Source organism: Mobula hypostoma, chromosome 3 (genome assembly GCF_963921235.1).
Source record: "Mobula hypostoma chromosome 3, sMobHyp1.1, whole genome shotgun sequence".
Lineage (NCBI taxonomy): Eukaryota > Metazoa > Chordata > Chondrichthyes > Myliobatiformes > Myliobatidae > Mobula > Mobula hypostoma.
The window spans coordinates 181,903,893-181,918,487 of NC_086099.1; the positions used below are offsets into that span (position 1 = coordinate 181,903,893).

Consider the following 14,595-nt stretch of genomic DNA (forward strand, 5'->3'; position numbering starts at 1 on the left):
TTTAGCTCATCGCATCCATACTGACTATTGTACAAGCTATTCTGATCCTATTTAACTACATTTTGTCCATTGTCTTTTGTGCCTTGGCAATTCAAGTTTTTTTCTAGGTGTTCCTTAAATGTGAGAGTACATTTCTCCATCACCGACATGTGTTCCACATTCCAACCATGTCCTGCATGAAATTCCCCCTTAGATCCTCACTAACCCTCCTACCTCGCAATTTAAATAGCCTTTTCAAATACTCTTCAAAACTGAAATGTTACAATCCAGACAAAAATCTGGGCAATTACCTTAGCCCAATCACATTATTCCTATTCTGTGGGGACCAGGACTGCACACAATTGTATAGGTAAGGCATAACCAGTGTTTTATGAGGTTGTAACACAACACCGCTGCTCTTACATGCTGAAGATGGCAAACATCCAATGTGCCTTCTTCACCACCCTACCTATCAATGCCGCTATTTTAAGGGATCAGTGGATTTAAACCCCAAGATCCTTCTGTTCATCAGCAATCCCTAGATCCCCACCATTTATTGCTTTTGCTCTACGCTTATTTGACTTTCCAAAATGTCAGGATTAAATTCCATCTGCCATTGCTTTGGACAACTTCCCAGCTGATCAATATCATGCTGCAACCTACAGGCTCACTTTGTACAACACCACAGATATTGTCAGCTAATTCTTCAGTCTACGATGTCTATTCTGTTTCATCAGCATTCCTTCCAGATTTAGTTGAACCAGAATCAGACGCATCCCAAGCCTTCTATGTATCACATGAGTCCTATAGTGTAGTGCGGAAAGAAAATATGTGAGTAGGTGCTCCATTATAATACTTGATTTCCTTCGCTGGACTTTTATTTTCAGTGCCTTTTTCATTGCGTGTACTGATTCCGCAGATCTTCTGTTTGTGGCCATATAGTGAAGACGTGTGAAGTAATAGCTTAAATTGAAATAACTGAAGTGAAGCACGTCACAAAGGCAATAAGTCCTTCCTGGATATTACCTGTTACGTGCATATCACTTAACCAACTCTATAAACAACTGAGCCTCAGAGCACTGGTAACGTCATAGAATATCAGGAAAGGCTCAGTACTGAGGCTTCTCTTGCCACCCTTTTTTCTCGCCTCTTCCCACTACCATGGTTCATCCTTCTTCAATACCTGTTGCAGGAGTGTTAACATTACTGGAAAATATAATAGAAACCTGCCACAAAAATTGGGCCATTCTACAAGGGATTGATACAGTATTTGAAAACAATCTTGGGTCTACTAGGCCTAAAAATGGCATTAACATTCTGTTTGTCTACCAGCCACACATCTTTAGCCATCTTTTAGGGCAATAATTTACAGTTTTCCTCAATGTGGACTCTTGTTCTTCTAGATATAATACTTATGAAGTTGTCTGAATTCCAAAAATTCAGTGACATTCCTCATGAGTAGATGTGACAATAAAATTTCATTTTGGATGCACAGAGAGTGCATAGACACTCCCTTTAATCCCTTGTCCACTTTGGACGCCATAACAACAGATGTCACTCAATCACTGTTGTTTTGACGATGAGCTGTATCTTCTTCTCCTCTATATGAGTGATCATGATATTTGAAACAAGTTTAGGTCTGCAGATAATTGGCTTGGCATCTGGATTGATATGTCTCTGGATCACGTACCCTTTAACACCAGAGTACAAAATGTGAACATTTCATCCTAGAGATAGAAAATATACAGTAAATAGTAGGGCACTAAAGCATACTGATGCACTGAGGAACCTAGGGGTTCAAGTCTATAGTTCTCCAAAAGTGATAACACCGGTTGATAAGGTGCTGACAAAAGCATATGACATACTTTCTTACACCTGGGCATAGAAAATAAGATCTAGGAATGGCCTGGGGTAATAAACACCTGGTTGAGATTTCAGAAACCAAAGATTTCTCTGAATATGGGAACTTTAGAAGACCAAAATGGAACCAAGGCAGCTGAATACTCAGCCACCAATTGTGAGAAGAAGACAAAAGGTGATTTATTTATGTTTAGAGCCAATAAAGTGAAACCAACTTATAATAACACAAAGCTTCCTTACAATTGTTATTGCAAGCCTTACTTTGCTGGTGCAAGGAGCAATGATGAACAATACCTAACTGCTACATCTGGCATAGCTTCCTTTGCTTTTAATAGAATTTTTCCTGTGGTTTTGGCTGCTTTGCTTGCATCTTTTGATTCAAAAAGAATATGTGAATGACACATATGACATGCATACCTGTCATTTTTTTTTATTCCTCCAAAATAATCTCACAGCTAACGATTGTCGAATTCCAACCTGTTAAAATCAAGCTAGAGTCTCTGATGATGCAGCTCTGAACCTGATGCTGTACACTTAGAACATAGCTAGAGGATGAATGGCCTACTCCCTTTTGTATTTAGTACTTCATGAAGGCAAATTCAATCGTGAAACAAAATATAAAATGATGGAAGTATTCAGTAGGTCAGGCCAGACCTGTGGGAGGAGAACCAGATCATTGTTTCAGGTCAAAGGGTCTGTTTTTATTTTAGATTTCTTGATCTGCAGGTTTCTTTTTATTTGCAACTTCAAATATTTTGGAGACTTTCACTTTGTTTATGCTATAATTGGACTGACTCATTAGTGATTAGATAAAACTGTCAGGTTAAATATTTCTTAAGGCAGATGTTATAAAACTCAGGTGAAGTTCATAATCTCTCTCAGTAAAGCAGGATATGATGCAATGCGGTGCTACGAGATCATGATCACTTCTGGATACCACTTTTATTCATGAATGCTAATACTACTTAATGGAAGAAGTCTTGGTGGAAATACATGAAGACCTGGTGACACTAGATTTCCCATTCAATGAATAAAATTGGAAAAACACTGTTCAGGCTATTCCTCGTGACTTTTCTGGTGGTGAAACCAGATAAAGGAGCGGATTTAAAATGGTCTAGAAGATCTTGTGTGCCTCCTGGTAATGCATGCAATTTCACAGACAACAAGAATGACCAAGAATGTAAGTACAGTAATGAATTTCATGTTGAATAGCCACAGTTCCCTGACTTTCATTTATAATCATATTGATATTCTGATATTCAAACCTATAAGGAATGCAGTCTAATTCAACTTGTGTCTCAAGAAGACATTTATAAATCACACTCAGAAAGTGCTTGGATATTTGAATAGAACTTGATGACTGTTTAATTTATGTTCAGATAACTAAGTAAATCTGGAATAATAAAAAAAAAACAAGCAGTAGTAATGGTAACCATGAGGGTACTGGATTGTTGTAAAAACTCACCATCTTCATAATTATAATTAGCAAAACCAATTTTTTAAAATCTAGATTTGTTTGATTTCTTGAATTTAAATGCTGTTCATTCTGTCGTGGGATTGGAATTGCTGTTGCTTGGTTTATAGTCCGGAATCTGCTCCAACACTATTTTAACTATTATGCTAACTTTCAAGCACTTTGGAATGCCCAGCAGTTAATACGGTATAAATATTGGTCTCTTTGTTTTATTTAATTCAAATCCATTTTATGGAGACTAAAGGAAGAGCAAATTTTTATCTTTTTTTGTACATTAAAGTGACCCTTTCGCAATCTGGTGGAATGCATTCGATTCTTATTGCAAAAGATTCAGAGAATGTTTTCAAACAATTATGATAGGTCTTTCAGAATCAAAGTACTGCTATTAAAAAGTCGATTGGCTTTCAGAATGTAGTTTGTACTGAGTGTATTCATGTAGCAAAAGACTTTGATGATAGAGTGTTCTTCCTAGAATTAAAGAACCAAATCTTGATGAATTATTCTGTTTTATTTTAAATAAGATGGTTTACCCGAGCAAAATGGACTTACATATACAATATTATACAAAGCAGCACACACAAGACGCTGGAGGAACTCATCAGGTCAGGCAGCATCTATAGAAAAGAGAAAACAGTCGACATATTGGGCCGAGACTCTTCTTCAGGACATTACAAATCCATTTTGATTAAACTAATTCCTTCTGGATTTCATTTTTATAAAAAAATAAAGGAGATAGTGATTTAAAATCATATTTGCCTTGTTTATGTTAACAACCTCAGATTTATAGCAGCAAAGAGAGGGACATTCAGCCTATCTGTTCTGTACCGGCTCCATAAAAGAGCAATCTTATAGTCATAATCTCTCCCTACTTTCCTTCTACTATAAGCTTCTTCCCCTCGGCCATCTGATTTCTGAACGGACATTAAACCCAAAACACTACATCACTACTTAATTAATTTAACTATTTTATTTATACATATATGTACTTTCTGTAATTCACAGTTTTATTATTATGTATCGTAATATACTGCTGCTGCAAAAACAACACATTTCATGACATGTCACCATATACAACAATGAGATTTCTTTTTGTGGGCATACACAGCAAATCTATAGATTACTAACTATAGCAAGATCAATGAAAGATCAACCAGAGTGCAGATGACAACAAACTGTTCAAATGCAAATATAAATAGCAGCCAGTCAATACAATCTCTACTACACATCTACAGAAATTTGTTAAAGTTTTAGATGTCATGCCGAGTTTTGGCAGACTCCTAAGAAAGTAGAGGTGCTGCCGTGCATTCTTTACAATTGCACTTACATGATCGATGCAGGACAGGTCGTCTGACGTAGTAACACACAGGAATTTAAAGTTACTGGGCCTCCGATGACGACTAGCTCATGGACCTCCTGTTTCCTATTCCGGAAGTCTATGATCAGTTCCTTGGTCTTGTTGTTATGACACCACTCAGCTAGATTTTCAATCTCCCTCCAGTATGCCAATTCATCACCACCTTCGATTTGGTCCACCACAATCCTTGTATCACTGTTAGATCTTATGCCAGTAACCTTCGTTACTTGGTTCTTGATGCTTTTGCCAATGGTGACAATTTTCCTCTATCTCTGTGTACATACATCTATTGATGCTTCTGGACACATCTTCAGTGATGTTCCTGGAATCATCGGGTGTTTCGAGTCTTTCAACATCATACAACCTCCTCCAGGTGACCCAGCCGGGGCTGATCAGACCCCAGCTTGTGTCCAGATGGCTAGCTACTTATGACTTCATGGCTCCCCTCTTTTGAGCCACAGCCATCTTGAGGCCCTCTCTGCTGCATCGGTGGTACTGCAGATGGCTCTCCTCTTCCTCTCTCCCTCGATCCCTAAAATGCTGAAGGCTCTAACTAAAGAATGGGCTACGAATCCCCTACCACCAGCCTCCACTGGGAGACACCTCGCTCTCCATCCAGCCTGCTGACAGTTGCTGACCAGTCCTGCGTACTTGGAGAGCTTCCTTTCAAAGGCCTCTTCCAAGCTATCTTCCCATGGGACTGTCAGCTCCAGCAGCACCACTTGCTTAGTCGACTCAGACACTAAGACAATGTCTGGTCGCAGGGTGGTGGCTGCGATATGGTTGGGGAACTTCAGCTGCCGTTCGGGGTCCACCAACAGCTGCCAGTCCCTTGCAGAGGTCAGAATGCCTGCAGATGTTCTTTTGGCAGGTATTGGCTGCTCCCCAGCTCTGACAAAGGCAATGGTCTGCTTGGAGGGTCGGGACCGCTTCGCCCACTCAACTCCTGCACTGACGGCTTCAGCGATGGTCTTCAGGACCTGATCATGCCTCCACCTGTACCGTCCCTCACCAAGTGCCCTTGCACAGCTGCTGAGGATGTGCTGCAGGGTTCCTCGCTTGGAGCACAGTGGGCACGCAGATCACTCTGCCTTGCCCCATGTGTGCAGGTTTGATGGGCTTGGAAGCACATCATACACTGCCTGGATGAGAAATTGGATGCGGTGTGGTTCTATACTCTTCAGGATTTTTAAGTACCTCTGTCAGATCTTTGCATAACCTTCTGAATCCCAAGAGAAAACTACCCTGCCACTTTCATTGAACTAAGCACCCGTCCTCAAATCCCTTTAAGTATTGTGCCCCATGGTCAATATTGCTTCTCCTTTTTCCAACCAATATTCAAAGCTTTATATTTCTTATGTTTAAATTTTTTCTGCTACTCATCCGCCTGATATTTTGAGGGCTATTATATCCTCCTCAGAATCTACTATTCCTCCAAGTCTTGTGACACCTGTAAATTTGGAAGTAGTGACCTGCATACCCAAGTTCAAATTTATTACTTATTGCAAGAAATAGTGATTCTAATACTGATTCCTGGGAAAGTCCAAAGTCATTTCATTTTTAGTCAGAAGCACAACCTTCTATTTCAAACCTTTGTTTCCTCTAACAAATCTTTCTACACATGGTGCAATTGCCCCTTCTTGTCTTGTTACTTACACCTGTTAGGGTGCATTCTCCAGATACCTTATGAGGTAACCATAGCCTTCAGCCAGGAGCAGATGTCATCAGGTGGTTCCCAACCTTCAGAGAGTGTTTCGACCCTTAACCACGACACTCTCCAGTTGGTGGGCCAGCAGTGGTGGCCAAATCACTGCCCATCTGCTCCTGGCTTCCAGCTTCCCTCCTCTCACCTACTCCAAATCCAACAAGAGGCACGTTCTGCCTCTTCTCCCATCCTATGAGCTGCTTGCTTTTTGCTCCTTTTGTCCAGGCCCAGATCTGACAACAACCGCCATGCTGATTTGGCTGGGAAACCTCTGCAGCTGATCTCCACAGGGAACAACCATACCTGCCGTCCCTTGTCTTTACATTCCTGCACTAAGGGCTGGTACTTCAAGGCCTTTCTCTCATGGGCCTCTTCCCATCCCTCCTCCCATGGCACAGTCAGCTCAACCAGAATTATTTTCCTGTCTTCAGTGACGAGTTAATTATGGGGCACCTTATCCAAAATCATTTGAAATTATACGTACATCATCACAACATTTCTCTCAATAACCTTTACCTTTTCAAAAGAACTCCATCTAGAATTTTTGTCTTTAATAAATCACTGCTGACTTTTCTTTAATAAATTAACATTTTTCCAAGTAACTGCTACCCCTGTCCTTGATTAGTGTTTCTAGAACTTTACCCACCATTGTGGTGTAGTTCCTGGTTTTAACACCATCCCGACTCTTCCACAAAGTTTTAACATTTTCAGTTTTCCAATCTAAATCTTACAGCTAAATTTTGTGTTTGGAAGATAATGACCATAGTTGGTACAACTTCCTCCTCTACATTCCTCAGCTTCCAACAATTCATCCCATTCACACCCAGCAATTTCTCCACATTGGGGCACCACAGTAATGTAGTGGTTAGCATGATGCTATCAAAGCTTGGGGCCTCAGAGTTCAATTCCAATGATGTTGGAAGAAGTTTATATGTCCTTTCCATATGTTCACTGGGTGTTCCATTCTCTCTCACAAATCAAAGATGTACTGGTTAATTGGTTATTGTAAAATGTCCTATGATTAGGCTAGAGTTAAGTAGGGAGTGCAGGTTGCTAGGCAATGCTGCTTTTTGGGCTGGAAGGGCTTCTTTTGCACTGGACATCTAAATAAGTATATCATCCATCCAGAATCTCAATCATTTCTTCCATTGTTGAGACTCCAACAGCATCTTCATTTCGTAGCCTTGTCGTGCCCTTTGCCTTCCATTAATAACTTTTCTTCTTGACCTCTGAGCAGTCCCACATATACACTCCTTTTCTGATCCCACCTAATGGCTCCAAGATTTGCTCAGCCTCTGTTCAGGACCTCAATCTGTGAAGCAATCATGCCCTCCTCAGCAACTGTTTTAAAATTAATAGAATAAATTGTATGTGTCAAGTGAGCTGGTAATTTTAAAAGTCTAAAATAAACAGCTTTTCAACATACAGTATATGACCTATAGGACGCATAAAATGTTCAGTAGATTATTGCAACAGTCAAATTATTGAACTCACAGCCAGAGATTCAGACTATTGATCTGAAAGTGAAAGTTCAAATTCCATTATGACAGCAAAGCAATTTAATTTCAAGTAATAAATTCAGAATTTAAAAGAAAAATCCAAACTCGGTAATGGTACCCAAGAAACGACATCATTGTGCTGGCCTATGGATGATTTCAGCCACATCAGTGTGAGCAGCTTTTAATTCAGGACATTTAAGGGTGGTCAAAGGTGCAGGCCTCTCCATTGACATGCATGAAATGCCATGGGATGATCGTTATCATTTCAAATCCAGGAACAGAGGAGACTGCTACCATGTTTACGTGCTCATTGCAACCAAAGACTTTCCTGGCAGCAAGATACTTGAAATTCAATTGCATAATGCTGGTCTCCCAACACCAGATAAATCCAGAGGTGGGCTTGAGATTTAAATTGAATGTAAGATTGTGAAACATGAAATATCAAATAAATATGCAAATACTCAGCTCTCCTCCTCTATTTTCCTGCAGCCTCACTCAAAAGGACTTCTCCAACTTGGCTGAAAAAGGTTAGGTCACAAGTTTCTCCCACCTCTCTAAAACCTGAGGTGGGCACGTTAGTTTTGGTTTTGCGATTTTAACATCTATCCAATCAAGACTTATCAGTGTTTCTTCCAATGTTGCATGTGTATTATACATGAAAATATATGAAAGTACCCACCCAATTCCTACATAGCCAAGAGCCACATATCTGACTTTGAGCTTGAAAAATGCCACATTTTATTATTGAATGTTAATTTGTTGCTATGTTCAAAATTATCAACATTTTGCATTTTGTTTTGCAAAGGCCCTTGGTATGAAAGCTGTGACTTTGAGACGGATTTCTGCAACTGGTCCAATGATCTAGAATCAGAGACTCAATGGACACGGAGGAATAGTTTGAGTGGCATCGGGCCACTGAATGATCACAAAGGAAATCTGTCTGGTATGGAATTTTGATGATTTGCCACTGCGTTATTTGCATTAGCAGCTAAAAGTTGTGTAAGCAGTGAACAATATTACAAATAGCTGTAAAATGCTGTGATGTAGAAATATAATGGTTTAATTTGTGTATCTAGAAGATAACAAGAAAACAAAATTAATTTCTATGTGATGAGCTGGTGTTATTTTCTGAAATCATTGTACATTTCAAAATCATTATGCAATCATTTTGATTTTTTTCTGCCTCAATATTATTCCACTTCTTTCACCAATATCATAAAGAACAGATTTTTACTTCCGCTTCCATTGAATTGCTTGGTTCTTGGCAGTTTATTCCAGGAATTTGGGGTAAGATGAGTTTATCTCTAAAACTGACCGCACATTTCCTCTGCTGAAATGAAAAGACATTCAGCTAATAAGGATTCTCAATTAATTGACAGCATAGAATTTCCCCAGGTATTGTGGATTTTCATTTTCCTAACTGAAAGACCTTTCATAATTAATATCCTAAAATATCTATGGTAATTTCATCAAGAAGATGTGAAGTCAGTGGCAAATTTATTAGGCACACCTGTACATCTGCTCATTAAAGAAAGTATCTAATCAGCCAATCATGTGGCAACAACTCAATGCACAACAACATGCCAACCTGATCGAGGTTTAGTTGTCTTGATGACAAGCTCTACCATCTTCATCAGGGATGATGCCTGGACATGTCTGGACCCATGGTATTTATACCCCGTGGTGTGTCCCTTCTGATCGGTTAGTCCTCATCCAATCAGAGTTCTGCTCTCCCACCTTCTTACTTAAAGCGAGGCCTTCGTCTTTATTAAAATTCTTTTCCTCTAGTTTAATTTCAATGGCTTTCTTCACCAGGTGATCCCAAAAGCCATTGGTGTGGCAATGCAACAGCAGTTTTGTGCCATTGAAATCAATCCTGTGGCCATTGTGAATGTAATGTTCTGCTACAGCCGATTTCACTGGTTAACCCAAACAAAACATCTCCTGTGCTCCTTGAAGTGCGTTTCCACTGTACGTCCCAACTGGCAGATATATGCCACTCTGCATTGACACGGAATCCTGTAAATGACAACCGACCAGAGTCCCAGGTCACCTTTGACCCGCATAAGCTGTGATTTCGTTTCCTTACGGGTTTGCGGATGGTATTACACTGGTACGTCTTCAGAACCCTTCCAGAGACTGTAGACATATAGGAGGAGGAACCCGCCGACACCACTTGTCTTCCCTATATTGTGAACTAAGTGTGGTATGATTGTTGGTGCCAGATGGAGTGCTTTGAGTATCTCAGGAACAGAAGATCTCCTGGGATTTTCATGCACAACAATCTCTGAAGTCTATAGAGAATGGTGCTAAAACCAAAAAAAATCCAGTGAGCGGCAGTTCTGCGGGCAAAAATGCCTTCTTAATGAGAGAGGTCAGAGTAGAATGGCCAGACTGGTTTAAGCTGACAGGAAGGCAGGAGTAGCTCAAATAACCACACGTTACAACAGCAGTGTGCAGAAGAGCAGCTCTGAATGAACAACACATCGAACCTTGAAGTGGATGTGCTACGGCAGCAAAAGACCACAAATATACACTCAGTGACACTTTGTTACTTAATAAAGTGGCCTTTGTAGGTATGTTTATATAGCAGGCAACCTTAACACAATGTGGGTTCTCTACTTCAAACTGTAAAGGTAACTCCAAACGACTGTTCAGATTTTACATGGCCTAGCAAGTATACATTTCTCAACTTACTTTTCCAACAAAAGGGGATTTAAGCATCATATATTATACCTGCAGATACTGCTTATAATTTTACAAGCAGGTTCTACCCAGAAATTATATTGGTCCACTTCACTGGTATGAACACAAACTAAATATATTGATTTATGAGGCCATCCGTGGTCAGGATTGACCATGGATGTTACGTCCTAGTGTCGAAGTCAAAACGCAGGCCAGGGCAGTACAATATGGGGATCGAGCTGTTGCCCATGCAGCAGGCTCCCCATCACCACACAGCTGATGAATCCAAAGGAACGGCAGAGACTGATACAGTCTGGCACCAGCAGCATTGCTGGAGCTGCCTGTCAGCATTGAACTCAAAGTAGGACTGCCTTAGGGACCCCATCTCCGGAATTTTTCCTCTGGGTTCATTCCCAGATTCTTCCCCATGAGTGAGTATAGTTGCAAAGTCAGAGGAGGTTTGATATCAGTGCTTTCCATCTCCTAGATGAATTGTCAATCACAGCTGATGAGCAACATCCACCCAAAGCAATTGGTTTTTTGGTGCCAATAACCCACCTTTGCCTCTTCTGTCAGTAGAAATGGTTCTGCTGAGCTTAGTAGCTACTCCACACATCAATGCCAGGAGCTGGGCTTGGCTGTCAGAGGCTATTTGAGACGTATGCCATTGGGAGCATTTAACAGGTAGTGGGAGCTTATCCCCATTACCACCCCTGGCTATAACAACCTGAAGGAACCATCTTGATTTAATTAGTTAAGTAAATATTATTTTCTTATAAGTTGCATTCTGATTTTCGTTCCTCTATTTTGTCAAAGAGGAAGCTTTGTTCCAACTTTGTTGCTCTTTCTCCTGAGATCAGAATTTAGGACTGATCTGATCTTTGGGAAAAAAAATTTCAACAGTGCTTCAAAGCCATACTGGGAAATAGGTCAACCCCACATCTTGGCTACTATGTGGAGGCCTATATATCATTCCCATTATGTTTTTACCCTTGCAATTTCTTAACTCCACCCACAAAGATTCAACCTTCTCTGACCCAGTGTCACCTCTTTCTAAAGATGTAATTTTATTCTTACCAACAGAGCCACACCACCGACTATGCCCTCCTGCCTGTCCTTTTGATAGAAAGTATATCCTTTTATTTTAAGCTCCCAAATATGGCCTTCTTTCAGCATGACTCAGTGATGCCCACTACGTCATATAGGCCAATCTGTAATTGTGCCATGAATTCGTCCACCTTATTCCAAATACTACGCACATTAAATAACGACCTTCAGTCCTGCATTCTTCGCCCTTTTGAATTTTGCCTCTGTAGTATAATTTAACTCTTTGTTCTATCTGCATTTGTATCCAATCATTGGCTTCTCCTTCCTTAAATTCATGTTACATCTATCATCTGCTTGTAAACCTGATGGCTCATCTTTGGCTCTGTCTCACTGGTTCCCACCCCCCTGCAATATTAGTTTAATCCGCTCCCAACAGCTCTAGTAAACCTTCCCACAAGAATATTGGTCCCCCTTGGATTCAAGTGCAACCTGTCCCTTTTGTACAGGTCACACCTGCCACAGAAGAGGTTCCAATTATCCGGAAATCTAAATCCCTGCTCCTTGCTGCAATTCTTCAGCCATGTATTTATCTGCCAACTCATTCTATTCCTATCCTCACTGTCATGTGGCACAGACAGCAACCCTGAGATTACTACCCTTGAGGGCCTGATTCTCAGCTTCCTTCCTAACTCCCTGTATTCTTTTTTCAGGTCCTCCTCCCCTTTCCTACCTCTGTCATTGGTACCAATATGTACCATGACTTCTGGCTGCTCTCTCTCCCGTTTCAGGATATTGTGGACCCACTTGGAACTGCTCTGGCTTGTGCACTAGTTTGCATAGACAGCGAGGGTGCAACATCCATGGCTGACCCTGCTCAATAGAGGGTCTAATGATCTTTAATTTGGTCATCCAATATCTTTGTACCCTAGAGCAAATGTCCTTAGCTGGCTGTAAGTGATCCTCCTTCAATGGCTAGTGAAGTTGTTCTGGAGGAGTTATTACTCAGAAATTCTTCAAATTCTTTTGTCCCTTTCCCTTCATTCTCACTAGAACATCGCTACAAGTTCTCCATGCTTGCACTTACCACTTAGTTCTTAACTGTCCCTACATAATAAATATTAATTACTATAGCTCTGTTGCCTCTCCTATAAGGAACAAAGACTCTGGCGAGCAATTTAGACCCATCACCGTGGAATAGCTGATGTGCAATATGTAAAATGTGTGCTGCAGGGAAACATACATAGAAACATAGAAAACAGGTGCAGGAGTAGGCCATTCGGCCCTTTGAGCCTGCACCGCCATTTATTATGATCATGGCTGATCATCCAACTCAGAACCCTGCACCAGCCTTCCCTCCATACCCCCTGATACCCATAGCCACAAGGGCCATATCTAACTCCCTCTTAAATATAGCCAATGAATTGGCCTCAACTGTTTCCTGTGGCAGAGAATTCCACAGATTCACCACTCTCTGTGTGAAGAAGTTTTTCCTAATCTCGGTCCTAAAAGGCTTCCCCTTTATCCTCAAACTGTGACCCCTCATTCTGGACTTCCCCAACATCGGGAACAATCTTCCTGCATCTAGCCTGTCCAATCTCTTTAGGATTTTATACGTTTCAATCAGATCCCCCCTCAATCTTCTAAATTCCAACGAGTACAAGCCCAGTTCATCCAGTCTTTCTTCATATGAAAGTCCTGCCATCCCAGGAATCAATCTGGTGAACCTTCTTTGTACTCCCTCTATGGCAAGGATGTCTTTCCTCAGATTAGGGGACCAAAACTGCACACAATACTCCAGGTGTGGTCTCACCAAGGCCTTGTACAACTGCAGTAGTACCTCCCTGCTCCTGTACTCGAATCCTCTCGCTATAAATGCCAGCATACCATTCGCCTTTTTCACCGCCTGCTGTACCTGCATGCTCACTTTCAATGACTGGTGTATAATGACACCCAGGTCTCGTTGCACCTCCCCTTTTCCTAATTGGCCACCATTCAAATAATAATCTGTTTTCCTATTTTTGCCACCAAAGTGGATAACTTCACATTTATCCACATTAAATTGCATCTGCCATGAATTTGCCCACTCACCCAACCTATCCAAACCACCCTGCATCCTCTTAGCATCCTCCTCACAGCTAACACTGCCGCCCAACTTCGTGTCATCCGCAAACTTGGAGATGCTGCATTTAATTCCTTCATCCAAGTCATTAATATATATTGTAAACAACTGGGGTCCCAGCACTGAGCCTTGTGGTACCCCACTAGTCACTGCCTGCCATTCTGAAAAGGTCCCGTTTATTCCCACTCTTTGCTTCCAGTCTGCTAACCAATTCTCTATCCACATCAATACCTTACCCCCAATACCGTGTGCTTTAAGTTTGCACACTAATCTCCTGTGTGGGACCTTGTCAAAAGCCTTTTGAAAATCCAAATATACCACATCCACTGGTTCTCCCCTATCCACTCTACTAGTTACATCCTCAAAAAATTCTATGAGATTCGTCAGACATGATTTTCCTTTCACAAATCCATGCTGACTTTGTCCGATGATTTCAGCGCTTTCCAAATGTGCTGTTATCACATCTTTGATAACTGACTCCAGCAGTTTCCCCACCACCGATGTTAGGCTAACCGGTCTATAATTCCCCGGTTTCTCTCTCCCTCCATTTTTAAGAAGTGGGGTTACATTAGCCACCCTCCAATCCTTAGGAACTAGTCCAGAATCTAATGAGTTTTGAAAAATTATCACTAATGCATCCACTATTTCTTGGTGGTTTCCTGGTGGTGAGTGTGAGGCCAATGAAAAGGAGGTGGATTGATCTGGAGACTGGGAAAGACTGAAAGAAGCTAAAGGAAGGGGAGGGGGGAGTCATAGATTAATAGAGCATGTAAACAGGCCCTTCAATCCAACTGGTCCATGCTGACCAAGATGACCCATCCAAGCTTCTCCCATTTCCCAGTGTTTGGCCCATAACCTGTCCAAGTACCTTTT

The 14,595-nt window shown here is 41.1% G+C and overlaps 1 protein-coding gene across 2 annotated transcripts in view; it reads left to right on the plus strand.

The window, feature by feature from the left end:
• Nucleotides 1-2,738: 2,738 nt before the first annotated feature.
• Nucleotides 2,739-14,595, plus strand: part of malrd1 (MAM and LDL receptor class A domain containing 1) — a 392,346-nt gene continuing 380,489 nt past the window's right edge. For both annotated transcript variants that reach the window (XM_063044212.1, XM_063044213.1), the window contains exons 1-2: nucleotides 2,739-3,019; nucleotides 8,677-8,814. In XM_063044212.1, coding sequence (XP_062900282.1) covers nucleotides 2,866-3,019; nucleotides 8,677-8,814 — 292 coding nt within the window. In that variant the 5' untranslated portion in view covers nucleotides 2,739-2,865. The remainder of the gene's footprint in view (nucleotides 3,020-8,676; nucleotides 8,815-14,595) is intronic.